This window comes from Pseudophryne corroboree, chromosome 1 (genome assembly GCF_028390025.1).
Source record: "Pseudophryne corroboree isolate aPseCor3 chromosome 1, aPseCor3.hap2, whole genome shotgun sequence".
In the NCBI taxonomy this organism is placed as follows: Eukaryota; Metazoa; Chordata; class Amphibia; order Anura; family Myobatrachidae; genus Pseudophryne; species Pseudophryne corroboree.
The window spans coordinates 204066553-204094149 of record NC_086444.1 but is presented as its reverse complement, the minus strand read 5'-3'; the positions used below and the strand labels follow the sequence as shown (position 1 = coordinate 204094149).

The window sequence follows — 27597 nt, the reverse complement described above, 5'->3', positions numbered from 1 at the left end:
GCAGTAGCCTCTCTCTCCAGCCCAGCACACACACTGATTGTGTGCTGCGCTGGGGAGACAGGCAGCTGCTCTCTCGCCCCACACCTAGGCGCCGTGCAGACTCTCTCTACAATGGGGAAGGGGAGGGCGGGTCCGGGGTAAAATGACCATCCAACAGTCCTGGGCCCAGGTAAAATGTAACTGCACCACTGATTATAGTTGCGCCAGAGGTTGGGATGGAACTTTGCAGCTAAATGACTCTATCCCAGAAAGTCAGCAAACCAGCGTTCGAGATGACAGCAGTCGGAATACCGATGACGGAATACCGACACTAGAATGCTGACGCTGGGATCCCGACATGGATCAAAATGCCGGCATCCCGCACGTAGGTGTGCCAGGGCTCCAGAGTGCTAGAGTCTACTGCGCAGAGCAGGTCTCTGGGAACATTGCGTTAAGCATAATTATATGGGTGCAGATTGTGCGGCGTGTGAACCCCCTGGAACCAGGGGACTCTGTGCACCACACACCTTGTGCCTATTATACATACACCAGTAGTGGAGAGAGATAAAGTACCAACTAATCAGCTCCCCAACTTCTTCATAAAAAGGGGGACATGGCCTCATGTCAGGGGTCATGGCTTATCAGGAAATGCAGCGTCCGTGAGCCATACACCCCATTTTCATCAATACGTATGGGGGGGACACTGAGTGCTCTGGGAGCTGCTGGCCATGGCCCTAGTCCCACTATCCACAGAATAGATGCTGTACGCATGCAAACAGCATCTATTCACCAGGTGAAGCCACTGAGAGAGAAATAACACACACACACACACACACACACACACACACACACACACACACACACCAGGACACTGTGGGTGGGACAGTGCCAGAAAAATGGGACAGTCACACAAAATCAGTTGGGGGGTAACCTTTGTCTTTTTCCACTTTTCTCTCTCCAAGATTTGACACATATGCCCCTCGGTGGTGTTATATGGTGAGTATGCCCTTGGTTGTCTGGTCAATTTTAAATATGTAGCATACTGTTCAAATAATGCAAATGTCCTGCCAGGGGGTACCCAGGTGATAAAAGGTTGATAATTGTAGGATATGAATGAAGAGAATCTGAATCTCCTTATTTGTACATCAAGTACAGTATGAATCTCTGCAGTCCTTGTGCAGCTAGTATCCCCATTTAACCTGTATTAAACCCCAGCCCTGCTCCAGAAACATACAGTACAGTACAGTACAGTAGTTTGCCTCTATTAGCTGACATGTGGAATTTTGAGAATACATTAATATGGAATGAGAAGACCTGAATGTGTTTTCTCTCTCGTGTTGCTATCCTGCCTAGTAAAAGTCCTCATATTACATATCTAGTTTGTCTGACATACTCTAGTTGACAGCTTGAAGGAATTTTGACATATTTGCCTTCTGTTAGCTATTGGCAGCAATTATATATTGTAGGTGACTAAAGCGGGCAGATGTCCATCCAAGAGGATTTCTTGATTAATATTCCTGACTGGCTGTGTGACGTCTGCAGCTAATGCTTCATTCCCAGAATATTATATAACTGCCACATAAAACAGGCTTTAATTATAGGTCACATGTATTGAAAATCCATACTATAATAGACACTGCTGTATCTTCCCTATATCAGGCACTTTACATCGCTTTATCGAGTATTACATTTATATATTTGGCTTCATTATTTATCTTTTTATATCTATTTCCCCATAGATTGTAAGCTTGCGAGCAGGGCCTTCCTACCTCTGTCTGTCTGTTTTTACCCAGTTTTGTTCTATTACTGTTGTTCTAATTGTAAAGCGCATTGGAATATGCTGCGCTATATAAGAAACTGTTAATAAATAAATAAATTATGCAGTATATCCATTTTTTATTGTATTTTGTTTCTGTTGTTATTTTTTTAATACAATTATTTTGTTTTATTAAGTTATTATTTCATCTAAACTATAATGTTTCCAGATCCCATGAAACATGGTAAGAAGAGTTCCAGGTGGTAGATTTACTAACCTATGGTGCTTCAAAGCTGCAGATGATTAAAGCTGTTTTTTTCATATGTTTGTAAATCCAGTCATAAGGACACAGAGACATGTGAGTTCACTGCTGTGCTGTTTATTCCATCACGAACTCCAGGCACACTGCACACTGGACCACCCACTTCCCAGCATCCCCCTGGTCCCAGGGACCATCACTGAAGATTCAGGCTTACACATATTAGTAAGTGAGTGACTACAAATATTAAGCATTCTAATACACTAACATCACATCCTCTTTTCTTTAAAGATAAGCCCTGTACGCTTCAATGCAACAATTAACAACGTCATATTAAGAACATCATTTAACACGTTTCAATGAGTCTCTCAGGTCTGCGTATTTCCTTTTTGGGTCTTTCATACACAGTCTGTGTTTCATCGACCATGTTGGACCTTTCTAGAATCGTGGTTTGTTCACCATTATGAGGATCATCATACATGTCAGATGATGTTGTCTTCATTATGGTTAGGTTGAAATCTTAAATCCACCCGATTTCTTCTTACTTCCGTTCCACGCTCTGTACGTATAGTATAAGATCTTGGTGCTACTTGTGCTTGCACAATACCTTTCTGCACCCAAATACCTTTCTCGTGATCTCTGAGATGGACTTGGTCACCCGATTTTAGATAAGATAAGCTTTTTGCTCGCCTGTCATGGAACAGTTTCTGTTTCGCCTGTTGACGTTCCTTACTCAGTCTGACCAACGCTGAGTTATGTGTATTAAGCAGTTCATCATGTATCCGGAGATTTGCTCTAATCCTCCTTCCCATCAGCATTTGTGCAGGAGAAAGTCCATTCTGTAAAGGTGTACTGCGGTAGATTAAAAGACTTTTGTAGAAATCTTCTTTACCTTCTTGAGCTTTTTTCATGAGACTCTACAGTTTTTACTGAACTTTCCACCAACCCATTTGAGCGTGGATAGTGGGGACTTGACGTAGTATGGACAAATTCCCACTCATCAGCAAATTGTCTAAATTCAGCACTGGAAAACTGAGGACCATTGTCAGTGAACACTTCCATAGGAACACCATGCCTTGCAAACACTGGTGTTTCTATAATGGGTGCAGTGTGTGCGGTGCACACGGGCCCCTGAGTCCAGTGGGGGCCCCCACCGCACGCGCTGCACCCATTTTGTGAATACTCACCCCTCCGGAGTCCCGCAACGATGTCCACGGCTGTGTTAAAACTCCGTGAAAATGGCCCAGTGGCCATTTTCACGGAGATCTGCGCATGCGCAGTAGAGAAATCTCAGGGAAAATGGCTTCCGCGCCATTTTCCCGGGGATCTGCGCATGCGCAGTAGAGTCTGAGCGCTCTAGTGCTCCGCTGCCGGCAGAGAGGAGGGGGCCTGAACGGAGGAGGCTGCACCCGGGCCTCCTCCTCTCTTAAAACACCGCTGCTTGCAAAGATTGACTTCATGCAATTGATTACGGCTTTACTAGTAGTTGTATGTAGTGTCTTCACCTCAGGGTAGTTATAGTAATAATCAGTCACGACAATGTACGTTTTCCCATTACAATCAAACAAATCTGCGCCAACTTTCTGGTACAGTCTCTCTGGCACTGCGTGAGGACTCAGTGGCTCGACTTGTTGTTTCAGTCTATACGTAAGACATAATTCACATGTAGCTGTAGTCTGTGCTATGTCTTGGTTCATTCTTGGCCAATACATAACTTCACGCGCTCTCTGCTTACATTTTTCTTCTCCTAAGTGGCCTTCATGTATCTTGCACAGCATAGTTTTTCTTAGTCGTGCAGGTATGACAAACCTATTGCCTTTGTAAATAATACCATCGACAACTGTAAGGTCACTGCGGTACATCCAATAATCATGGATAGACAGCGGGCACGCATGTTTTTCTGCTGGCCAACCTTTCAGAATGATATCTTTCAACACTTTCATTGTGTCATCTGTCTCAGTTTCCTAATCTGTTCTTGTCTTGCAAGAGACACTGGTAGAGAAGCTACGATCAAATTAACATAGGCTTCTATCTCTTCATCCATCAGACTTTTGGAACCTTCACTTCATTTTACAGCATTTGGCAAAGTGATTAAGTCTACCACATTTCATGCAGGTTTTACCATAAGCCGGGCACATTTTAGGATTGTGAGCATTTCCACATCTACTACACATTTCCTTATTAGACTGTGGCTTAGACTGCTTCATTCTTGAGAATGGAGGTTTGCTTGGCTCTGTTTTCTGCACTACATGTACATCAGCTTCCTTGTGTAACGTTTTGGCTTGAAATCTAGTTATTTCTGCAGATCTCCACATAGTCACTGCCTTGTCTAGTGTTAGGTCTTGCTCTCTCAGCAGTCTCTCTCTGAGTCCATTATCAGGTATTCCACAGACAATACGATCTCTAATCAGTGAATCCTTTAAATCCCCAAACTCACAGGTTTTACTGAGTGATTGCAGCTCTGTAACATACTGATCAAATCCATCTACAGACTTCTGATCACATGTGAAAAACGTATATCTTTCATATATCACATTTTTCCTTGGCACAAAGTAATCTTCAAACTTTTGCATTATAGAAGATAGCACCATATTCTGCCCCTCAGCAAACTGAAAACTATTATAAATGTCCAGCACATCCTCTCCTATCACATGGAGGAAAATGGATGCCTTCGTTTTGTCAGCCTCTGTATCAGCTCCACATGCAGCAAGATATATATTAAACCTTTGCTTAAATCTTTTCCAGTTTTCAGACAAGTTTCCAGACATCAGCATGCCTGTTGGAGGAGCCAGTTTATCCATGGTTACTCACTGTTTGAAGAGAGGAGCACACGGCAGGCTTTGCAGACACTGAGTAACACAGCCTTACAGACTTCTGCAAGATTCTTTCACACTCTGAGAGCAGTCCAAGTTAAACTTCTTCTGACACCATGTTTTGTTCATATGTTTGTAAATCCAGTCATCAAGACACAGAGACATGTGAGTTCACTGCTGTGCTGTTTTATTTAATCACCAACTCCAGGCACACTGCACACTGGACCACCCACTTCCCAGCATCCCCCTGGTCCCAGGGACCATCACTGAAGATTCAGGCTTACACATATTAGTAAGGGAGTGTCTACAAAGTACAAATATTAAGCATTCTAATACACTAACATCACAAAAGCAACTAACTATTCAGCATGATATAGGTCTATGAAATTGGAATGTTCTCAGTCTCCCTGATATTAATATGACGTGAGAAAGATGACTAGCTTAGGATGCAGAATCCTTCACAACACAGTAGTCTCAAGGAAATAAGACTAGATAGTCAAAGAGATTAAATTCAGGTTCATATATGCTGTATATACACAATCATTTAATAGATTTGATGTTGCGGAATAATTGCTTTATAATGTGTTATATATATTTTAGTGTAAGCCTTGAGTCGCACTAAATTTAGCTCCCTTAATTATGCAATAATTACATGACTCAAACTTCACTAAGGAAAAGTCAATTATTTAGCGAGTTTCTCCTGTATCCATTAAACATGACTCCATTTTGTGTGAACATGACATAGGACTAGGTTGTTAATCATAAGTAAGATAGAAAATTTCAGTAAGGTGTAGTTCAGCAATATGATGAATGAAATGCACACACGCCTAAAGTAAAAATGCAAAACATAGTGCTATCAGCTAACTATTAGAGATTTGGCGGAACATTTTAAGGCTAAAACTTGTTACACAGTGGTACATGGGTGATCAGAGCGCTACATGAGCTCAGCAAGCTACAATGAGCTTTAGATAAGAGAATGATAAATGCATACAGTATTCCTATTGGGCAAATGTTTAAGCAAGCTCAGAGTGTTTTTCTTTGTCTTTTTACTAATGGAACTTTTATAAAAAGGGGCACACAGCCAATAAACTTTAGTGAATATAGGAAAACACAACAGTTGTCTGTGTCCTATTCACTCCGATCGTAGACAGGTACCTGACTGAAATCACATTCATTCTACAAATAAGTCGCTGCATAATTAGAGGCAGCAGCCAGAGGAATAGGGGACCAGATGAGATTAGCCGTTATATAGAGGCCTGAATTTCATTTTTACTTTTTTTTTCTAGTGTGTAATAGTCACAATAAGTCAGAGCCATAGGTATTGGAGCAGGGAAGGCAAGGGGGTGACTTGGCCCCCTTCCAAAATATTTGAACGGTGCCAGTAAATGTACTGAGTCACGGGAAGCAAGTGCAGCCGCCATCTAGGCTTACCATGGGCAGTGTCAGAATGCAAATAATCCCCATCCCAACTGCTCCACCTCCCCCCTGCTCACAGCCCTTCTCCGCCCACCTCCAAGGCCCTCCTGCACCCAGCTCCAGCCCCTTCTGTGTATGGCTGTTTAATGTGGGCTGGCCGGCCTCTGGGATCAGCCCTGCGCCCTTCCTACCTCCCACTTCATTTGTTTGTCCCCTCTTCCTCCTTAGCTCCACCTTCATCCTAGAAATATAGATAGAAAGCGATATCTATATATAAAATTGTGGCGTGTAAGTCCAGCTGTCCCTGAGGAGGTGACAATCATCAATTATATCTTGCCCCCCCCCCACACCTAAGAACGTTGTGGCGCCTTTGGTCAGAGCATATCCTACACTATAAGAAAAAGGAAGAAGAGAAGTGTTCCCAAGTGCGCTGTGCACAGCAGCTGGTGTGGGGATGGTCAATAGCTCCAAATAGTGTGTATCAAATAAATAAAACAGAAACCAGCACTGGATGTAAAGGAATACATATAAAACCGGCTTGGAGAAAGACCTTGATGGTTGCGAGGTGACATAGAAACGGTCATAACACCGGCACCCCTCGCCCATCACCGCTAATGGATTTGCTCCCTTATTGGAATTGTGTTACTGTGGGAAATCTGTTTGAAGGCACAATTCTAACCTTAAAGTCTAACTGCTTCACGTGTGCTTCCAGTGCGGTGCTGATACTCCGAATCTCCTTCTCCTGTGTGTGCAGTTCCTGCTTCGTTGTCATTAAATCACCTGACAATTTAGCTATGCTGGCGTCACACCTGAATGCAAAAACAAATAACTACATTATTATTATTATTATTATTATTATTATTATTACTACTAATAAATTACTAATAAATAAAATCCAAAACAGTAAAGGAAGCTGCCCTGCCTCTCAGGTCTTGTAATGTACTAGTCAGAGGTGGAAATACAGGTGCTGCTTTATGCGCCCCAGAGTAGAAATAAGCAGGAAGCCCAAGGGGGCACGTGCCACAGTCCTCCCTCTCACAGGGCACCCACCCTGAAATGTGAGAGGTGAGGGGGGTAGGGGGGGGGCAACAACTATCTTGCCTGCTGGCTACTAGAATGAACTAACTTCCCTAGTACTAGTTACACATAACTGATCCTATTTTACATGTGAAATCTGCACCCCCTATGCCATCTCTTAGTACACAAAGCAGTTGCATGTTTTGCTTGACTTTACAGTTGCCTATTGTACATGACCCCCACAGTGGCTTCAAATTCTGGAACTCATCAGATGATTATATTTCCCCAAAATAAGACGTTTGTAACTATAAGGACAATTATGCTTGATTGTTCATATCAGTGCATACACTGGGGAGAGCTGCATAGGAGGGGGTCCGGAAGGAGGGAGTTGGACATGGGCCTCTTCCTCTGTTAAGACGCCCATTGTCTATGTACTAAGCCTTGGAGAGAGATACAGTGGACAAAGATAAAGTACCAACCAACAGGCTCCTAACTGTCATTTTTCAAACACTGGGGTAAATGTATGATATCAGTAGTGCCGAGGAAGGGGTAATACTTACCTAGACCCAGGACTGATGGAGGAGCCTAGGTCCCGTCTCCCCTTCCCCATTACCTGGCAGCAGCAGTGGCAACTCTTTTCCTCATTCCAGTACACGCTGCTGTGTGCTAGGCTACAGTGTGGCCTGGGAGGCGCTCAAAGTACTATATTTTCTTTATTTTTCTCTAAGGGTGCATGACCACACCTCCTGTAATTAGACCACGCCTCCTGAAAAGTACCTGAGCTCAGCCAGGTTCTGTATTGCTCTGGCCGGTATCACTCTTCCCACTTCGCCTCTTCACCAAGGCGAAGTAGAAAATACTAAAACTCGCCTCCTCCGCCGATGCCTGCCTAGTGCTGATGCACTGTGTCTCTCCCCTCAAGCTGGCTTTCACAAGTCTCACGAGAACTCACATGTAGCCCGGAGCCGGCACCCTCAACAGCCAGGGATAGCTCAATCCTGGCTGTGGTGTATGGGCAACGACACCTGCAGCTGTCAAAATTGATAGCTGCAGGTGTCAGAATGGTTAGTGCAACTGACCATTCATACATTGCCTGCCACATCAGCGTGCTATCTTGTAGACAGCAGCGCCAATATGGACAGGGGCACCATAACGTGCGCTGATACCACTTCTCTATAATGCACTGATACCACTTCTCTATAATGACAAGAATACATCTACCCCATAGAGCCTTATGTCACTCCTATACAGCATGATCTACTGTCACATTCAGTCTATCAATTTCACACTCAGCCTTGATTTTACTGTCATTTTTGTTTCATAAAACTCCTGACAATAGAAGGATATTGGGGGTTGTTCAGAGAAGGGCGCAGATTGCTGCATACGCAAGATCTGCGTCCATCTTCTCACATGCTTGGGGCCGCCCAGCAAAAGGCAAGTCCACCCAACATGTGTGGTGCCGCCTCACAATGCGTCCGCAATTTAATTGGCTGCGCTGTGAGGCGATCTGCCACCATTTTTTAATTGGAGAAAACTTCGCAAAAATGCTCATTGTGCAGCCCACCTTGCCCACGGAACACCACGGGAATGCGCCTGGAATGTAAATGACCACAGAGCAGTGATGCGGTGCACGTCAAACTGCATTAAGGCCGCATTAGTGCCCAAGTCTGAATTAGGCCTATTGGCAGAAACTGCATTTACTCTATTTCAAGGGGAAAATATTTTAAGTTCCATTTTTAAAATTAATTTGTTTAAACGCTTATATTTATGTGCCCTGCTTACTAATTCTGTATAGAAGATCTTTTGACCACCGGCATCCTAACTGTCGAGATGCCAACTACATCCCGACGCAAAGCCCCTATGCAGTTAGATTAGGTCTAGCAGCCTGAGCCTTACAATTTATGTCCTGTGTTGTCCTATGTATGTCCTAATTTGGATGCCCATACATGAACCCATACATACAGTAAATGGAAAAAATGTGACCGATCAGACTGTTTGATGCTGGGAACCTGTAGGGCTTCATTAATATGGCTGACTGGTGATAACCACACACTCTGTAAGCATGTCATCTCTCAGTCACATGTTTTACCAGTCACAACCAAGATCTAATTAGGACAAACACAAGCTGAGATTTTAGTATTTTATTTGGTCTAAAAGAACCAAATTGACCATCTGAATCACTTTGTGTGTGGGCAGATTTATTTGATTTTGTAAGTACTAGTACCACTGTCATATTTACAATAGGTGTATCTGTGATAGGTGGCTAAGCGTACCTGCAGTCTCACGCCTGTCCAGTTGTGGCCTCTCTGGTCGTTCGGTTCTTGCTTGTCGCGACGTCAGGCGGAATCTGCGTGGGAAGGCTGCGTAGGACCTGGGCAGAAGGGACGGGGATACCCCAGTATAGTCAACACCCCCCTTTTAAAGGTGAAAGGACCACTACGGTGGGATACAGTAACAAAGATTTATTATAGACAGGGTTAGTCACTGGTCCATGTGACTAAATTCACCTCTTAGTAGAGTTCAGTGCAATTCAATAAGCCACGATACTTTTAGTCACATACTAAAAGTATAACATAACATTAACACAAGAGCATTTCAGAATTTCAACACTCAGACGTCTTATACAGCTGTTTCATGAGTATGCATGCGTTATACTGACGGGTCACTAGATGTCGCTAGATTGGATATGTTCAGTTTATGCTGCTGACAAAATGTTCCAGCTATATCACTGTCCTACAGGGGGTGCTGTAGAATGAGTTCGCACTGTGCACAGTATTTGTAATCCAACGGGTGGTGCCGTGGAGCAGCTACTTGCCATGTATAGCACCAGTTTCCAATAGAGGGCGCTGTGGAGTAAGTCATATCCCAGTATAGCAATGCTTCAAATAGAGGGCGCTGTGGAGTAAGTCATTTCACAGTCTAGCAATGCTTCAAATAGAGGGCGCTGTGGAGCAAGTCATATCACAGTATAGCAATGCTTCAAATAGAGGGCGCTGTGGAGTAAGTCATTTCACATACAGTGGGTCACAGAGCAAATGACCCAATCCTGGCACACACATTGTGCTGCAGCTCAAACAGTCTAGGGATAAGTGTCACTTCGTGTTTTCCTTGCAATTGCAGTGGTAAGGGGAAGCAGAGGGTCTCACACAACCCTATCCCTTAAGGCTCTCTCTGGTACAATGGCAGGCAGCTTCAAATAAATCCCACATGTCCCTCTCCTTGTACATAGGGTCCTGCTGTGATCTGTCCCAAGGGGCTGTGATGTTGCAAGCTGTCAGGGTGATCACTGTTGGTCTGGGTGCCCATATGTGGGGGCTGTCTGGGGTGAAGTAGAGTACCTGCATTATCTGCTGCTGTTGCCAGCTCCTGCCGGTCACTTCTCACTGCTGCTTTTCAGGATGACAGCCGTCTCTCGATGCCCAGTCTCTCCCAGCGCAGCGCGCCTCCAGACCTCCGCGTACAGCTCTTCACACCCACGCATGACACACTGCCTCCTGTTCCAAAGCCATGCTCTCTCTGTCTGCTCACTGCAGCTCTCCTTCCTGTTTCTCTCCCCACACAACACGGCCAATCAGAGCGCTCCCAGCTTCCCGCTCTGCAGGGATCCTGATGGAAAGCCCAGGGTCCTAGTGCTATACATATTCCTCTCCTGGTTGCCATAGTTGCTTAGCAACCAGTGTAAAAAGGATTTTAATCCGCACAGTGCATCTGCAACTGGTTTAACTGCAGAAGGGGTACCCCGAACGCGGGTATCACATGTTCGCCTGCTGAAATTATGCGTGTCCCCACGCATACTGTAATGGATTAAAGTCCTACACCACAGTCTTTGAACTCCAAATACATGCAAATAATTAGATGCCAACAAGTTAAACCTGAACAGTTATACCTTTCTACTTTTACTCTTGTTAAATAGCTAGGGTATGTCCATCCCAGGGACCCCATCCCTCCGCCACAGGACTCCGATCCCTCTGCGGTACGGGTTCTTCAATGGTGTACATGGGTGGTACTCTATATCACGGCGTGCGATCTGCAACGAGCATGTGGTGCACCTTTATCGCATCTCATTGATCTTCGTATAGCCTGCTGTATCCTGAAGGCGAATTCTTCTCCCGTTATGGTCCTGTACTCACTATCCATTACAGGCTTCTCTTCCGTGGAATGGGCCTCAGCCTTCTCAGCTGCCTGTGGGGTCTCTGCCTGCAGTGCCTGGGGCTTGGGTTCAGACGATGGCATTGCTGGCTCCGGACTTCTGGATTCCACGGGTTCCACTATCTTTGTCATGGCCATGTGGACCACTGCTTCAGTGTCCCTTTTCTGGTCAGTCGCACCGGCATCTGTTTGCTCGAAATTTGCTGCACGGTAATCTGCGTCTTGCCTTTTTGGGATGTACTCTCGTTTTGGTTGAGGAGAAATCCGAGGCTTTATCACATTTTGAAGGCACTGCTGCACTGTCTCACTCTGACCTTTCGCAACCGGTCTCTCGCTTGTGTCCAGCATTTTCCTTTGCTTTGGGACTTCAGGTTCGGGTGGTCGGGGTATCCGTTCAGGTCGAGGAGGATTGGTGTTAGGTCTACCGGTCTCACTATTACAGTCTCTTGGTTCCTCTCTGCTTCCGCTGTCCCAGTAGTCTTGCTGGTAGTAGAGTGGAGGCTTTCTATACCGTGGACAGCGCCAATACCGGTTACGCTCTCTGGCATGTCTGTTGCCTTGCACTGGAACGCCATTAGGACCTGTGACGTTGATGGCCTTAACGCCCCTTTTTCCATTGGTCAATTCAAATTCGACCCATTCCCCGCTTCCTAGGCTTCGGAAGTAATTGTTCTGATGGGTCTTCTGAATGCCCGTATAGTGAACATATATGGTTCTCTTAGTGTCTGTTCTCCTTATGAAGCCGTAACCACGCGTTGCACTAAACCACAATACTTGGCCTGTCGTCTTTCTTGTTCTGGTTCTTCGATCATCCCCACCAGATGGTACACCCATCACTCCGACTTGACTCTGCCACACCAGTCTTGGTCCTGCTTTTCTGGGTCGTTCCTCCCATGGTAGATCTATTTTCTCCACTCTTTCGGAGGTCTGTTGACATACAGTGCCTTTCGGAGCATGGAATTGATCGGTCAATCGTCGGCCCGATTCTCTTACTACGTCCCAGCGAGAACGACTCTGCCAATCTTGCTCTTGACGCCATTCTCTGTGTCTATTCCAATCTTGGTCCCTGTCGAGCTCTTCTAATCTCTGGCTCATTTGGGAGAGATTCAATATCATCTCCGTCAGCCTCTGATTGAGCGTTTCCATAGGATCTGGTCCCGGTGGGGCTTGTGCTTGCTGGAGAACCGCTCCCACTTGGGCTAGTCCGTCTGACTTCACGGGCAGTGCGGTTTCTCTGTAGCTGTCATCTTCACTCCACTCTGAAGACGCATCTTTCGCGACATTGTTGCTCTGATTTTTCCCAAGGATATGCAGCACTGTCTCTTTGAATTCAGAGAAGGAGTTCCCTGGTTGCTGTCGTCTCTCCATGCGCATTTGAGAGCGAATCGTCTCTCCTCTTGCCCCTTCTACAAACAGGTCTGTTAACGTTCTATCTATCCCTTCGACTTCTCGTTCATCCAGGGCCCGTATAGCCTTTGCAGCTTCTTGTAGGGCCAGCGCGAAGTCTCGCAGTGATTCGTCAGGTCTTTGTTTTCTCGCATAAAGGCGGCTCTTTAATTCCGCTATGGTCTCGCAGTCGAATATGGTCATCAGCTTCTTAAAGATCCCTTCGACGGTCTTCTTTTCGCTGTCTTCCCATGCTTTCACTTCCCGTAGTGCCGAATCCGTCAATTGACCCATAACGATCTCTATTTTCTGTTCTTCGGTTAGTGAGTACAGGCGGAACATGGAGTACATCTTGTCTTTGAATTCTTTGAACGTACTCGAACCCGGCACTTGTTTTCCTGCAAACGTTGGTAACCATGGTGCTCCAAAATAGTATGGCATAGTCAACGGTGATGCCGCCATGGTGGTCGTGTTTCCTTGTCCGAGTGCCGGTGGTAGCATGGGAGTAGCGGGAACCTGTGGATCCGTCATCTTGCTCGTATCCTGTTCGCGGACGCCAAGTGTGATAGGTGGCTAAGCGTACCTGCAGTCTCACGCCTGTCCAGTTGTGGCCTCTCTGGTCGTTCGGTTCTTGCTTGTCGCGACGTCAGGCGGAATCTGCGTGGGAAGGCTGCGTAGGACCTGGGCAGAAGGGACGGGGATACCCCAGTATAGTCAACACCCCCCTTTTAAAGGTGAAAGGACCACTACGGTGGGATACAGTAACAAAGATTTATTATAGACAGGGTTAGTCACTGGTCCATGTGACTAAATTCACCTCTTAGTAGAGTTCAGTGCAATTCAATAAGCCACGATACTTTTAGTCACATACTAAAAGTATAACATAACATTAACACAAGAGCATTTCAGAATTTCAACACTCAGACGTCTTATACAGCTGTTTCATGAGTATGCATGCGTTATACTGACGGGTCACTAGATGTCGCTAGATTGGATATGTTCAGTTTATGCTGCTGACAAAATGTTCCAGCTATATCACTGTCCTACAGGGGGTGCTGTAGAATGAGTTCGCACTGTGCACAGTATTTGTAATCCAACGGGTGGTGCCGTGGAGCAGCTACTTGCCATGTATAGCACCAGTTTCCAATAGAGGGCGCTGTGGAGTAAGTCATATCCCAGTATAGCAATGCTTCAAATAGAGGGCGCTGTGGAGTAAGTCATTTCACAGTCTAGCAATGCTTCAAATAGAGGGCGCTGTGGAGCAAGTCATATCACAGTATAGCAATGCTTCAAATAGAGGGCGCTGTGGAGTAAGTCATTTCACATACAGTGGGTCACAGAGCAAATGACCCAATCCTGGCACACACATTGTGCTGCAGCTCAAACAGTCTAGGGATAAGTGTCACTTCGTGTTTTCCTTGCAATTGCAGTGGTAAGGGGAAGCAGAGGGTCTCACACAACCCTATCCCTTAAGGCTCTCTCTGGTACAATGGCAGGCAGCTTCAAATAAATCCCACATGTCCCTCTCCTTGTACATAGGGTCCTGCTGTGATCTGTCCCAAGGGGCTGTGATGTTGCAAGCTGTCAGGGTGATCACTGTTGGTCTGGGTGCCCATATGTGGGGGCTGTCTGGGGTGAAGTAGAGTACCTGCATTATCTGCTGCTGTTGCCAGCTCCTGCCGGTCACTTCTCACTGCTGCTTTTCAGGATGACAGCCGTCTCTCGATGCCCAGTCTCTCCCAGCGCAGCGCGCCTCCAGACCTCCGCGTACAGCTCTTCACACCCACGCATGACACACTGCCTCCTGTTCCAAAGCCATGCTCTCTCTGTCTGCTCACTGCAGCTCTCCTTCCTGTTTCTCTCCCCACACAACACGGCCAATCAGAGCGCTCCCAGCTTCCCGCTCTGCAGGGATCCTGATGGAAAGCCCAGGGTCCTAGTGCTATACATATTCCTCTCCTGGTTGCCATAGTTGCTTAGCAACCAGTGTAAAAAGGATTTTAATCCGCACAGTGCATCTGCAACTGGTTTAACTGCAGAAGGGGTACCCCGAACGCGGGTATCACATATCCATCTTTAAATACTCACCATTCCGGAGTCCCCCGCAGGCGGCAGCATTGCTAATCAAATCTCCGGTAAATGGCGCAGTGGTCATTTTTCCCAGAGATTTGCACATGTGCTATAAACTCTGGGACAGCGCTAGGGTCCCCTAGTGACCCTAGTGCCCAGAGCCTACAGTGCTGCCAGCTAGAGAGGAGGGGGCGCAGACGGAGTCTGCACACAGGCCTCCTACTCTCTATAGAGTATAGTCTATATAGTCTCTAGCCCCTGACTAGTATTTGCCACCTCAGATCTCTATGGGTTTCACGCTCACCCCCAAAGACCAAATACACTTTCATATACAGAAGTGCCCCTTCTTTCTGTTGCTTCAGTCGAGAGGCATTCATTTTGCCGGCTGCCGGGATTCCGACTGTCAAGATACGGACGCTGGAATCCCGACCACCGGCCAGAATCCCCACTAAAGGTCGCCACCGGGCCCGAAGCGTGGCGAGCGCAGCGTGTCCGTGAGGGAACACGTTGCCCTCGCTGCCGGTATTCCGGCTATGGGATCCCGACGTTGGCCTCCTGACCCCGACAGCTGGGATATCATACTGAATCCCTTCAGTCACACCAAACGCCCCTCCCGGATCCACACAACTCGGCCAAGCTTTTTTTTTTTGCATAATTAAAACACCTAGTAGTGACAAAACTACATTGCTAGCTTACACTGATCAATTTGATGTGCAACAGTTGTACATCTTTTTGCTACTGTGTCTGAATCTATGTAAAAAGGACCAGGGGAGAAGCCAGAACTTTGTGGGCCCAATAGTAACATTTTGAAGGGGCTCCTGTCCCAATCCTTCTAGAAAGACACTTCTCTGCAGCAGTTGTTAATTTTATGCCCTATAATAGTGCCCTAGTTCATTTTCTGAACCACAGTAGAACCTTATTTAACATTATGCCCCATAGTAGTGCCCTAGTTTCTTTTATGAATCGCAGTAGTGCTTATGTCCACCTTATGTCACGTTTCAGAGCTGCCAGTACACATTATGCTGCACAGTACCCCCAATTCACATTATGATATATAGTGCTCCCTGCTCATATTGTACCTCATTAATGCCCCGGTTCATAATATTTTATAACATTAAAATGCCCTGCAGTTCATTTTATACAACACTACAATGAGCAGGTCCATGGGCGTATCTAGATATATTGCAGGACCTAAGGAAAAAGTTTGAAAGGACCCCTACGTACCACCCAATGACGAAAAATGTATATAGCGCATGTAACAGGGAAGGTGGGCCCCTCTCAGCTTTGGGCCCCATAGCAGGTGCACTCCCTGCACCTATGGTAGCTACACCCCTGTATATAACACATGTAACTGTGACTGGGAAGGTGGCCCCTCTCAGCTCTAGGCCCCATAGGAGCTGCACTGCCTGTGCCTATGGTAGCTACGCCCTTGTATATAACACATGTAACTGTGACGGGGAAGGTGGGCCCCTCCCAGCTCTAGGCCCCATAGAAGCTGCACTGCCTGTACCTATGGTAGCTACACCCTTGTATATAACACATGTAACTGTGACAGGGAAGGTGGCCCCACTCAGCTCTAGGCCCCATAGAAGCTGCACTGCCTGTACCTATGGTAGCTACGCCCTTGTATATAACACATGTAACTTTAACAGGGAAGGTGGGCCCCTCTCAGCTTTGGGCCCCATAGCAGGTGCACTCCCTGCACCTATGGTAGCTACACCCCTGTATATAACGCATGTAACTGTGACAGGGAAGGTGGGCCCATCCCAGCTCTGGGCCCCATAGAAGCTGCACTGCCTGTACCTATGGTAGCTGCGCCCTTGCTGATACCATAAATATACCATAAAATGTGAATAGAATACATTTTTTATATTTTGAACGGGGGCAATCATTACTATTGTTTTGAAAGGAAGTAATGAGCATTAGTATTTTGAGAGTAGCTGCCAGGAAGAAGAGGCATGAGGTGGGATAATGTGTGCTTAGAAAGTGTAGTTCTGTCTCTACTGGTTCTATTATGGTTGTGTATTTATGATGTATGTGTAACCTTTTACTGACCACTTATTTTATTTAGATTAGTTAAATATGTTTGATACAGTCTATCCTAGACCATCTATAGTGTTAATTATTAATACTGTATTACATACACTATCAAGTGTTTAAAAAGACTATGTGTACATATATGTTCCAGGGTCAGTACTGTTTCTTCTACTGCTCCCTCATACTCCCGCACTTGCTCCAATGTTTTGCAGAGTGGGAGACTGTAGATTGCATTTGGAAACCTAGGGGCAAACGCAGGATTTTCCTGGGGGGGGGGTTCCAGATGTTTGTCAGAGGCAAACGTAGGATCTAAAGGTGGGAAAGGGTGGGTTCCACACACACACACACACACCCTAGGAACACATACGTATACACACATATAGAACACAAACATATACACATGCACACTTACATACAGTATACAAACAAACACATACATACTGTACATACAAACATACACAAAAACATAAAACACCTACAGACACAAAAACATAAACACCTACAGACACATATATAAACACATAAGAACACTTACATATGTGATCCCCTGACGTTATGCCTCATGCTGGTGCTGTAGCTGGGTCATATGTACTACCACCGTGCAACACAAACAGGGAGCTTAGAGGGGTACTACTAGAGGCATGCAGAGACAGTTGGCCCAAAACCCCAGGAAAAGCGGACCGCACGGACAGGCAGTCAGCGGTCACCGCAGGAGAACAGTCAGCGTGCAGTCAGTCACCGGGTAGGAGCCGCATGCTGCAATACATATGGGCACACTGAGCAGCAGCAGAGAAATGGAGATGCAGTGTATGAGCAGCAGCTCCAACTCACTGAAAGACGCTGTAGGGAGACTTTGCAAGAGCTCCCTGCTGCGATCGCGAAAGCGGTCGCAGTCGCGGCCTTTAAAATATGTGTCTCCGTCTCTAAAAAGCAAATTCAGTCCATCAGGGGGGGTTTCTGTGCAACCAGAAACCCCCCCTGCGTGCGCTACTGAAACCTCACTCTAGAAATCCTGCATTTGCCCTGGATTGGTGCGGGGATGTGCCGCACTGAAGACAGCCCTGTTTAGGCAGTTGTGTTGTGTATAGCGAAATTACCTATACTACAGATGATTGGTTAGATTTGGAGAGTGATAAAATGGAGAGAGAAAAAGTACCAGCCAATCAGCAATCAGCTCCTAACTGTCATGTTACAGGCTGTGCTTGAAAAATGACAGTTAGAAGCTGACTGGCTGTTACTTTTCCGCTCTCCATTTTCGCACTCTCCAAGCGATGATGCATCTCGCACTCTATTCCTGGCCTTGAAAAAGGTCCCAGAAACGCGCTGACATTTGTGTGGACTATCCGATAGATAGTGAAGGATTCTGGAGCCGGTGAAGGATTCTGGATCCATTGCCTGACTTGGAGCTATGCTGTGGTTGTGATCCAGGACACCCACAGGTATTTCTTTAAACATCTATACAGAGAGCTAATTTATATTGGTTTTCATGCACAGTTGGTAATTGCACCTTTATTCACACCATCTTGTGAAATGCTTATCTTTTATGTGTTTTTTATACCTTTTTACTTAAAAAAAACAACAACTACATGTTCAGATTAAAAACACTTACACGTACTACACTATAGACCCTATTCAGTGATCACATACTGACGATTCTTGGGCCAGTACGCACGTGCAGCACTTGTTCTGCGCGTGTGCGGCCCAGGAGATGCATTTGCATCTCAGTGATGCGAATGCCTCTGCATGATTGACAGAATGTATAATTTAAAGATATATTGACTGATTTCAATAATAAGTGCCAATAGAAAGGACATTACAAATTTTGGTTTCATTAGTTTAGTTAAGGAGTTAGGTTCTCCTTATGTGTGTCCTCTTTATAGGCAGCTTTGGCAGTGTGCGCATTTGATGATACCTACTTACTGTTATTATTTTGCATATTATACTGCAGGGGTCTTCAACCCGTGGCCCGCGGGCCACAGGTGGCCCGCTGCTATGGTTTCCATGGCCCGCCGACGCGCCCGCCCGCAGCGCACATATGAACACAAAAAAAAAACAAAAAAATTTTTTTCCCTTTCCCGGAGTCATGTGACTCCCCCGCACTGTCACTGGTTGCCTGTGAAGAAGGGGAGTAGCTCCTCTTAGGCTGGTCAGTGGTCTGGTCACCCTTACTGTGTCTCCCTCCCTGTGTCTCCCTCCGCCTGCAGTGTTGAATAGGTGGGTGAGAGCGGCGGGGACCCGGCTGGGGGGGGTGCGGCAAGTTACCATTGAGAGCAGGGGGCAGTGCGGGAACCCGGCGGGCGGGAGCGGAGGGGGTGCGGCAGCATGTATGCAGCCTGAGCATGGCTGTGTGCGGCGGGGACCCGGCGCGCGCGGGGGGGGGGGGGGGGGGGGCTGCGGCAGGAGAATAAAAGTGTATAAGTGTTGAGGGCAGGGGGCAGTGCAGGAACCCGGCGTGCGGGAGCGGCGGGGACGGTGGTGCGGCAGCCTGAGCATGGCAGTGAATAAATTAGTATTGAGGGCAGGGGGCGTGGCGGGGGACCCAGCAGGGGGTGTATTAAGTATTAAGAGCAGAGATGGCAGGGAGCATGCTTTGACAATGCTGCTGTCTGTCTGTCTGTGATGGGGGAGGAGGGAGGGTATGATAGCACCTATGTCTTGACATAGGCGCTATCATACCCTCCCTCCCCCCATCACAGACAGACAGCAGCAATATTGTGAAAGCATGCCCACATTATACCCACCAGTCCAGTGATACTGCCGTATGAGTCCAGTTCAGTGCTTACAGACCAACATCTTGAGAATACTCTGCGCATAGCGACTTCTAACATTGATGCCAACATCGACAAGCTGGCCAAGCAAAAACAATGCCAAGTTTCCCACTGATATGAACTTATTATAATAACAAAGGTAAAGTAGACCATGTTTCATTCATTAAATTACAATAATTATCTTTTGAAGTCTTTTTTATGGTCTTATGAGTCTAGAAAAGGTCTCATTACAATCATAAATTAAAATTTAGATTCTAAATACCGCAGTATAGCTTAGTGGCCCTCGGCTTCGTTTCATTTTTTTATGTGGCCCACACTGTCTTAAAGGTTGAAGACCCCTGTTATACTGTATCATCATGTCAGGTGGCAGTGTTTGATGGGGAGGCCTGGAGCTGCAGCTCCATCTGCCCCATTATTAATCCCGCCCTGGGTACAGGTACTGCAGCTATGTGACCGATCAGTGAAAACTAGATTTGATTGTGCAGGAGAAGATGCATCAATTATAGGAAAGCATCTTGCGGTGCATCCCATACCTATTCCTACAGGGGAATCTGGTTACCATACTGGAGTTGTAGATGCCGGCAGTCAGAATACCGACGCTGGATCCTGACACTGTTCACAAGACTGACACCGGGATACTGACATCGATTACAATGATGATGACGGAATCCTGACTGCCGGCATCCCGATCATAACAATGACGAGGAGGGGCAAGGTTAGGCTTCGGGGGGGGGGCTTAGGTGTAGGCCCTAAAGGGATGGTTAGGAAGCAGAGGGGGGTTTGGGTTAGGTACGAAAAAGGAAGAGTTAGGGTTAGACATTAAGGGGAGGGGGTTAGACTGTGGATAGGGAGGGTTAGCAGAGCCGGCCTTAGGCATAGGCAAACTAGGCAAATGCCTAGGGCATTTGGTATGCTTAGGGACACCAGCAGCTTCTGCTGATTAAAATGATATGTGGCATGCCTATATTCTGTGTGTGACTGCGGCTGTATCTGCATATGAAATGCTACATTGCAGTGTATTCCTGGAAATCACTGTAATGTAGCATTTCATATGCAGATACAGCCGCAGTCGCACACAGAATATAGGCATGCTGCATATCATTTTAATCAGCAGAAGCTGCTTGTGCATCCTAGCTACATAGTAATGCAAATAATATGATGCATTTTCATAAACAAAAGGCGCCCAACGTTAGCAGAGCTACCAGCTGACTCATGCCAAGCATCTCCTGCAGAACTAGCGGCGGTGCTAGGGGGCACCAGCCAAAATCTTGCCTAGGGCATCATATTGGTTAGGGCCGGCTCTGAGGGTTAGGGTTAGGTACTAAGAAGGGAGAGTTAGGGTTAGGCTGCGGGGAGGGAAGATTAGGGTTAGGGGGTAGACGGGAGGCTTAGAATATTGTACTTACTTACCAGGTGTCTGTATTCTGACTACTGGCATCTCAAGCACTGGGATTCTGATACCATCCCCCTACTAGGGCCAGAACAGGGCTCTATGCCTTCTTATACCGACCACGCCTCCTAAACCTGTGATGCCATGACATCCCACCTAGTGAGAGTGGCCTCAGGCTCTAGGCAGAGCATTCTAAGAATGCTCTGGGCAGCTCCATAGGCTGCAAGGTTCCTGCCCAGAGATCCTTGGATGCTCTAGGCAGCTTAGCAGCAGTGCTAGAAGGCACCATGTAAGCCACATGCAGGTGCCATGGGGTATCGATTGTGCCATCCACCCTGTGCAATGGCACCACTCATACACCGTAGCTATGAACTTAGGGGGTCATTCCGAGTTGATCACAAGCTGAAAATGTTTGCTGCGCAGCGATGATGCAAAAAAACGGCACTTCTGCGCATGCGTACTTTCACAACTGCCAAAGTTGTTTCACACAAGGTCTAGCGACGCTTTTCAGTTGCAGTGCTGGCCGCAGAGTGATTGACAGGAAGAAGGCGTTTCATGGTGTCAACTGACCATTTTCAGGGAGTGATTGAAAAAACGCAGGCGTGGCTGGAAAAACGCAGGCGTGGCTGGCCGCACGCAGGGCATGTTTGTGACGTCAAATCCGGAACTAAACAGTCTGAAGTGATCGCAAGCTAGGAGTAGGTCTGGAGCTACTCTGAAACTGCACAATTTTTTTTTGTAGTCGCTCTGCGATCCTTTTGTTCGCACTTCTGCTAATCTAAGATACACTCCCAGAGGGCGGCGGCTTAGCGTTTGCACGGCTGCTAAAAACAGCTAGCGAGCGATCAACTCGGAATGACCCCCCTAATTCCTACACTTAGGGCGGTATTACATTCTTTTCACCCCCTTCCACATCTGTTCTGTTTCTGCAGACGGGCGTGGTATCATCATATCGGCGCCCAACCCTTAATGCTAAACCTGATTACTATTGGCGCAACATGCGCGATAATGGGGATCACTTCAGAAAGGAGATTGGGAGTGATATATAATTTGAATACCACCCATAGGGTAAGATGTACTAAGCCTTGGAGAGAAATAAAGTACCAGCCAATCAGCTCATAACTGCCATGTTACAGGCTGTCTTTGAAAAAAGACAGGAGCTGATTGGCTGGTGCTTTATCTCTCTACACTTTATCTCTCTCCATGGCTTAGTACATCTTACCCTTGGTTTGATACCTGTAATCATCATCAGTGCAGACTTGCAGCAGCTAGCAAATGTAATGCCTGAAAACAGGTGTATTTATACTTACGTCCAATGCTGAAAAGATCGCAATTGTATCGACATGCCCTCACTTAGCTTTGCCCCAGTAGAAATGCCCCCTTACATGCCCAGTTACACCTTCTTAGTTGCAAGTGCAGATGTTGGCCATACTTCTGTGCGCTCAGTTCTAGACTATGCGGAGTGCGATGACACGTAAGATATCCTCTGCACATAGTAATAGTGATGAAGTTCCCATTTTTGCATGATCACCACCCGTGTACTGTACTTATCTGTAGCTATCACACACTAAAACCAACTCAAAACTTTAATATTTACTCCAGATCAATTTTACGTATATATGTTTATTAAATGACATACAACTGTATTAGTAATGTAAACCATCTATTCCAAATATTTAGAAATATACAGAAAAAGCATCTGCAAATTCACAGGAAAACCCATTAAGCTCTTTACCTGAGTTCACTGTATTCATTGTCATTTTATACTTCTCACGGCCTATAAGGCAGTGCCATAACTGGTGCCAGGGGCGACCTGAGGCATCACACTCTAGTGCCCAGTGTGCCGAAATTGGTGACAGAGGCAATCCGTGGCCTCACACCCTAGTGCCGAAACTGGCGCCAGGGACAACCCACGGCCTCATACTCTAGTGCTCAGTGTGCCAAAACTGGTGCCAGGGGCTACCCGCGGCCTCACAATCTAGTGCCCAGTGTGCCAAATCTGATGCCAGGGGGTGACCCACAGCCTAACAATCTAGTGCGCCAAAACTGGTGCCAGGGGCTACCCGCGGACTCACAATCTAGTGCCCAGTGTGCTGAAACTGGTGCCAGGGGCTACCAGCGGCCTATCAATCTAGTGCCCAGTGTGCTGAAACTGGTGCCAGAGGCTACCTGCGGCCTCACACTCTAGTGCCCAGTGTGCCAAAACTGGTGCCAGGGGTGACCCGTGACCTCACACTCTAGTGCCCAGTGTGCCGAAACTTGTGCCAGGAGCTACCCACGGCCTCACACTCTAGTGCCCAGTGTGCCGAAACTGGTGCCAGGGGTGACCCGCAGCCTCACACTCTAGTGCCCAGTGTGCCGAAACTGGTGCTAATGGCCTCACACTCTAGTGCCCAGGTAGCCAAAACTGGTGCCAGGGGCTACCCGCGGCCTCACACTCTGGTACCCAGTGTGCCGAAACTGGTGCCAGGGGCTACCAGCGGCCTATCAATCTAGTGCCCAGTGTGCTGAAACTGGTGCCAAAGGCTACCTGCGGCCTCACACTCTAGTGCCCAGTGTGCCAAAACTGGTGCCAGGGGTGACCCGTGACCTCACACTCTAGTGCCCAGTGTGCCGAAACTGGTGCCAGGGGTGACCCGCAGCCTCACACTCTAGTGCCCAGTGTGCCGAAATTGGTGCTAGGGGCGACCCGCGGCCTCACACTCTAGTGCCCAGTGTACCAAAACTGGTGCCAGTAGCCTCACACTCTAGTGCCCAGTGTGCCGAAACTGGTGCCAGGGGCTACCTGCGGCCTCACAATCTAGTGCGCAGTGTGCCAAAACTGGTGCCAGGGTTTATGAAGGACAGATCCTGTCAAACCAACTTACTTGGCTTTTATGAAACAGTAAGCGCAAACCTAGATAAGGGTAAAGAGGTGGATGTAATCTTTTTAGATTTTGCCAAAGTGTTCGATACTGTACCACACATGAGACTTATCTACAAGCTACTAGAATCAGGGCTAGGAAGCACAATATGCACTTGGGTCAAAAACTGGTTAGATAATAGGGAGCAGCGCGTTGTGGTTAATGGATCTTTTTCAACTTGGACTGAAGTGCTAAGTGGTGTGCCGCAAGGCTCAGTATTAGGACCGCTACTGTTCAATATTTTCATTAACGACCTAACAGAATGTCTAGAGAGCATGGTGTCAATTTTTGCAGATGATACCAAATTGTGTAAAGTTATAAATGCGGAGGGGGATGCTGAGTCGCTTCAGAATGACTTAGTTAAATTAGAAACTTGGGCAGCAAAATGGAGAATGCGCTTCAATACAGACAAGTGTAAGGTAATGCACTGTAGTAACAAGAACAAAAATAACACCTACCTACTAATACCCCTTTTCCACCTACGTACCGTGTCCGATCCGGGATGTTTAACACGGCTACAACCCGTGTCGGCTCCCCCGTTTCCACTACACTTCGACACGGGTTATTCCCGTGTCTGATCTGTTTCCACTTAACCCGGGTAAGCTCTGTAAAAGCCTATTGCTGTCATTACAAATGGACTTTTTACTGTCTCATCAAGATGATGTCATCAAAAGGACCAAAAGGGAGGGGTGGGGCCTGCTCACAGCATTGCAGCAATGGACACCGGTGCAGTAGCTGTGTCTAGCATGGAGTCGCAGACTGTTTGCAGTTTACTGCTGCTTTCTGCTACAGACAGCTTGATGCAGCTTTTCACCTTGTGCTACCTACTGCAGAGCTGGAGAAGGAGAGCTCAATTCTTTGCAGAGAGGGCTACCTATCGACTAGAGATGAGCGGGTTCGGTTTCTCTGAATCCGAACCCGCCAGAACTTCATGTTTTTTTTCACGGGTCCGAGCGACTCGGATCTTCCCGCCTTGCTCGGTTAACCCGAGCGCGCCCGAACGTCATCATGACGCTGTCGGATTCTCGCGAGGCTCGGATTCTATCGCGAGACTCGGATTCTATATAAGGAGCCGCGCGTCGCCGCCATTTTCACACGTGCATTGAGATTGATAGGGAGAGGACGTGGCTGGCGTCCTCTCCGTTTAGACACTTGATTTACTAATTTTGGGGAGCATTAGGAGTACTCAGTAGTGTACAGTGCAGAGTTTTGCTGATAGTGACCAGTGACTGACCACCACTTTTATTTATAATCCGTTCTCTGCCTGAAAAAAGCGATACACAGCACACAGTGACTCAGTCACATACCATATCTGTGTGCACTGCTCAGGCTCAGGCCAGTGTGCTGCATCATCTATTATCTATATATAATATTATATATCTGTCTGACTGCTCAGCTCACACAGCTTATAATTGTGGGGGAGACTGGGGAGCACTACTGCAGTGCCAGTTATAGGTTATAGCAGGAGCCAGGAGTACATAATATATTATATAGTGAGTGACCACCAGACACACAGTGCAGTTTATTTAATATATCCGTTCTCTGCCTGAAAAAAGCGATACACACAGTGACTCAGTCAGTCACATACCATATCTGTGTGCACTGCTCAGGCTCAGGCCAGTGTGCTGCATCATCTATATATATTATATATCTGTCTGACTGCTCAGCTCACACAGCTTATAATTGTGGGGGAGACTGGGGAGCACTACTGCAGTGCCAGTTATAGGTTATAGCAGGAGCCAGGAGTACATAATATTATATTAAAATTAAACAGTGCACACTTTTGCTGCAGGAGTGCCACTGCCAGTGTGACTAGTGACCAGTGACCTGACCACCAGTATATATAATATTAGTAGTATACTATCTCTTTATCAACCAGTCTATATTAGCAGCAGACACAGTACAGTGCGGTAGTTCACGGCTGTGGCTACCTCTGTGTCGGCACTCGGCAGCCCGTCCATAATTGTATATACCACCTAACCGTGGTTTTTTTTTCTTTCTTTATACATACATACTAGTTACGAGTATACTATCTCTTTATCAACCAGTCTATATATTAGCAGCAGACACAGTACAGTGCGGTAGTTCACGGCTGTGGCTACCTCTGTGTCGGCACTCGGCAGCCCGTCCATAATTGTATACTAGTATCCAATCCATCCATCTCCATTGTTTACCTGAGGTGCCTTTTAGTTGTGCCTATTAAAATATGGAGAACAAAAATGTTGAGGTTCCAAAATTAGGGAAAGATCAAGATCCACTTCCACCTCGTGCTGAAGCTGCTGCCACTAGTCATGGCCGAGACGATGAAATGCCAGCAACGTCGTCTGCCAAGGCCGATGCCCAATGTCATAGTACAGAGCATGTCAAATCCAAAACACCAAATATCAGTAAAAAGCCTCTTTTTTTCTTTGCGTCATGTGCTGTTTGGGGAGGGTTTTTTGGAAGGGACATCCTGCGTGACACTGCAGTGCCACTCCTAGATGGGCCCGGTGTTTGTGTCGGCCACTAGGGTCGCTAATCTTACTCACACAGCTACCTCATTGCGCCTCTTTTTTTCTTTGCGTCATGTGCTGTTTGGGGAGGGTTTTTTGGAAGGGCCATCCTGCGTGACACTGCAGTGCCACTCCTAGATGGGCCCGGTGTTTGTGTCGGCCACTAGGGTCGCTAATCTTACTCACACAGCTACCTCATTGCGCCTCTTTTTTTCTTTGCGTCATGTGCTGTTTGGGGAGGGTTTTTTGGAAGGGACATCCTGCGTGACACTGCAGTGCCACTCCTAGATGGGCCCGGTGTTTGTGTCGGCCACTAGGGTCGCTTATCTTACTCACACAGCGACCTCGGTGCAAATTTTAGGACTAAAAATAATATTGTGAGGTGTGAGGTATTCAGAATAGACTGAAAATGAGTGTAAATTATGGTTTTTGAGGTTAATAATACTTTGGGATCAAAATGACCCCCAAATTCTATGATTTAAGCTGTTTTTTAGTGTTTTTTGAAAAAAACACCCGAATCCAAAACACACCCGAATCCGACAAAAAAAATTCGGTGAGGTTTTGCCAAAACGCGTTCGAACCCAAAACACGGCCGCGGAACCGAACCCAAAACCAAAACACAAAACCCGAAAAATTTCAGGCGCTCATCTCTACTATCGACGCAAATATTTGAAAAGGAGGAGAGCGCGTATATCATCCACTGTTGTTATTTCTTTAATAACAATGAACTGTACACCAAGCCGAAGAATGTGGATGAGAGATCGCAGACATGGGGAAGCATTCATGCAGACTATTCTAGCATATCAGGAGGAGCAGTGGATGTCAAACTTCAGGATGTCTCGCGCTACATTCGAGTATGTTTTGGAACTACTGTCCCCCGCAATAACCATGCAGACCACCAGGTTCCGTAAGCCCATTGAGCCAGCCAGGAGATTAGCGATTGCTCTCTGGTGGTATGCTACCCCTGGAGAGTATCGCACAGTTTCCAGTTTATTTGGAGTAGGGATTGGCACGGTCTGCAAGATTGTCTACCAGGTCACGCGGGCATTGCTGGATACCATGTACCATCGCTTTATTTCCTTGCCACAAGGACAGCGGCTAGATGAGACTATAAAAGGGTTTAAGAAGCGTGGCTACCCACAGTGTGCTGGTGCCATAGATG

At 46.8% G+C, this 27597-nt stretch overlaps 1 protein-coding gene across 6 annotated transcripts in view; it reads right to left on the bottom strand.

The window, feature by feature from the left end:
- FAM81B (family with sequence similarity 81 member B) overlaps positions 1-27597 on the bottom strand; it is a 177568-nt gene that overhangs the window by 44654 nt on the left and 105317 nt on the right. For all 6 annotated transcript variants that reach the window (XM_063964023.1, XM_063964024.1, XM_063964025.1 and 3 more), the window contains one exon: positions 6903-7032. In XM_063964023.1, coding sequence (XP_063820093.1) covers positions 6903-7032 — 130 coding nt within the window. The remainder of the gene's footprint in view (positions 1-6902; positions 7033-27597) is intronic.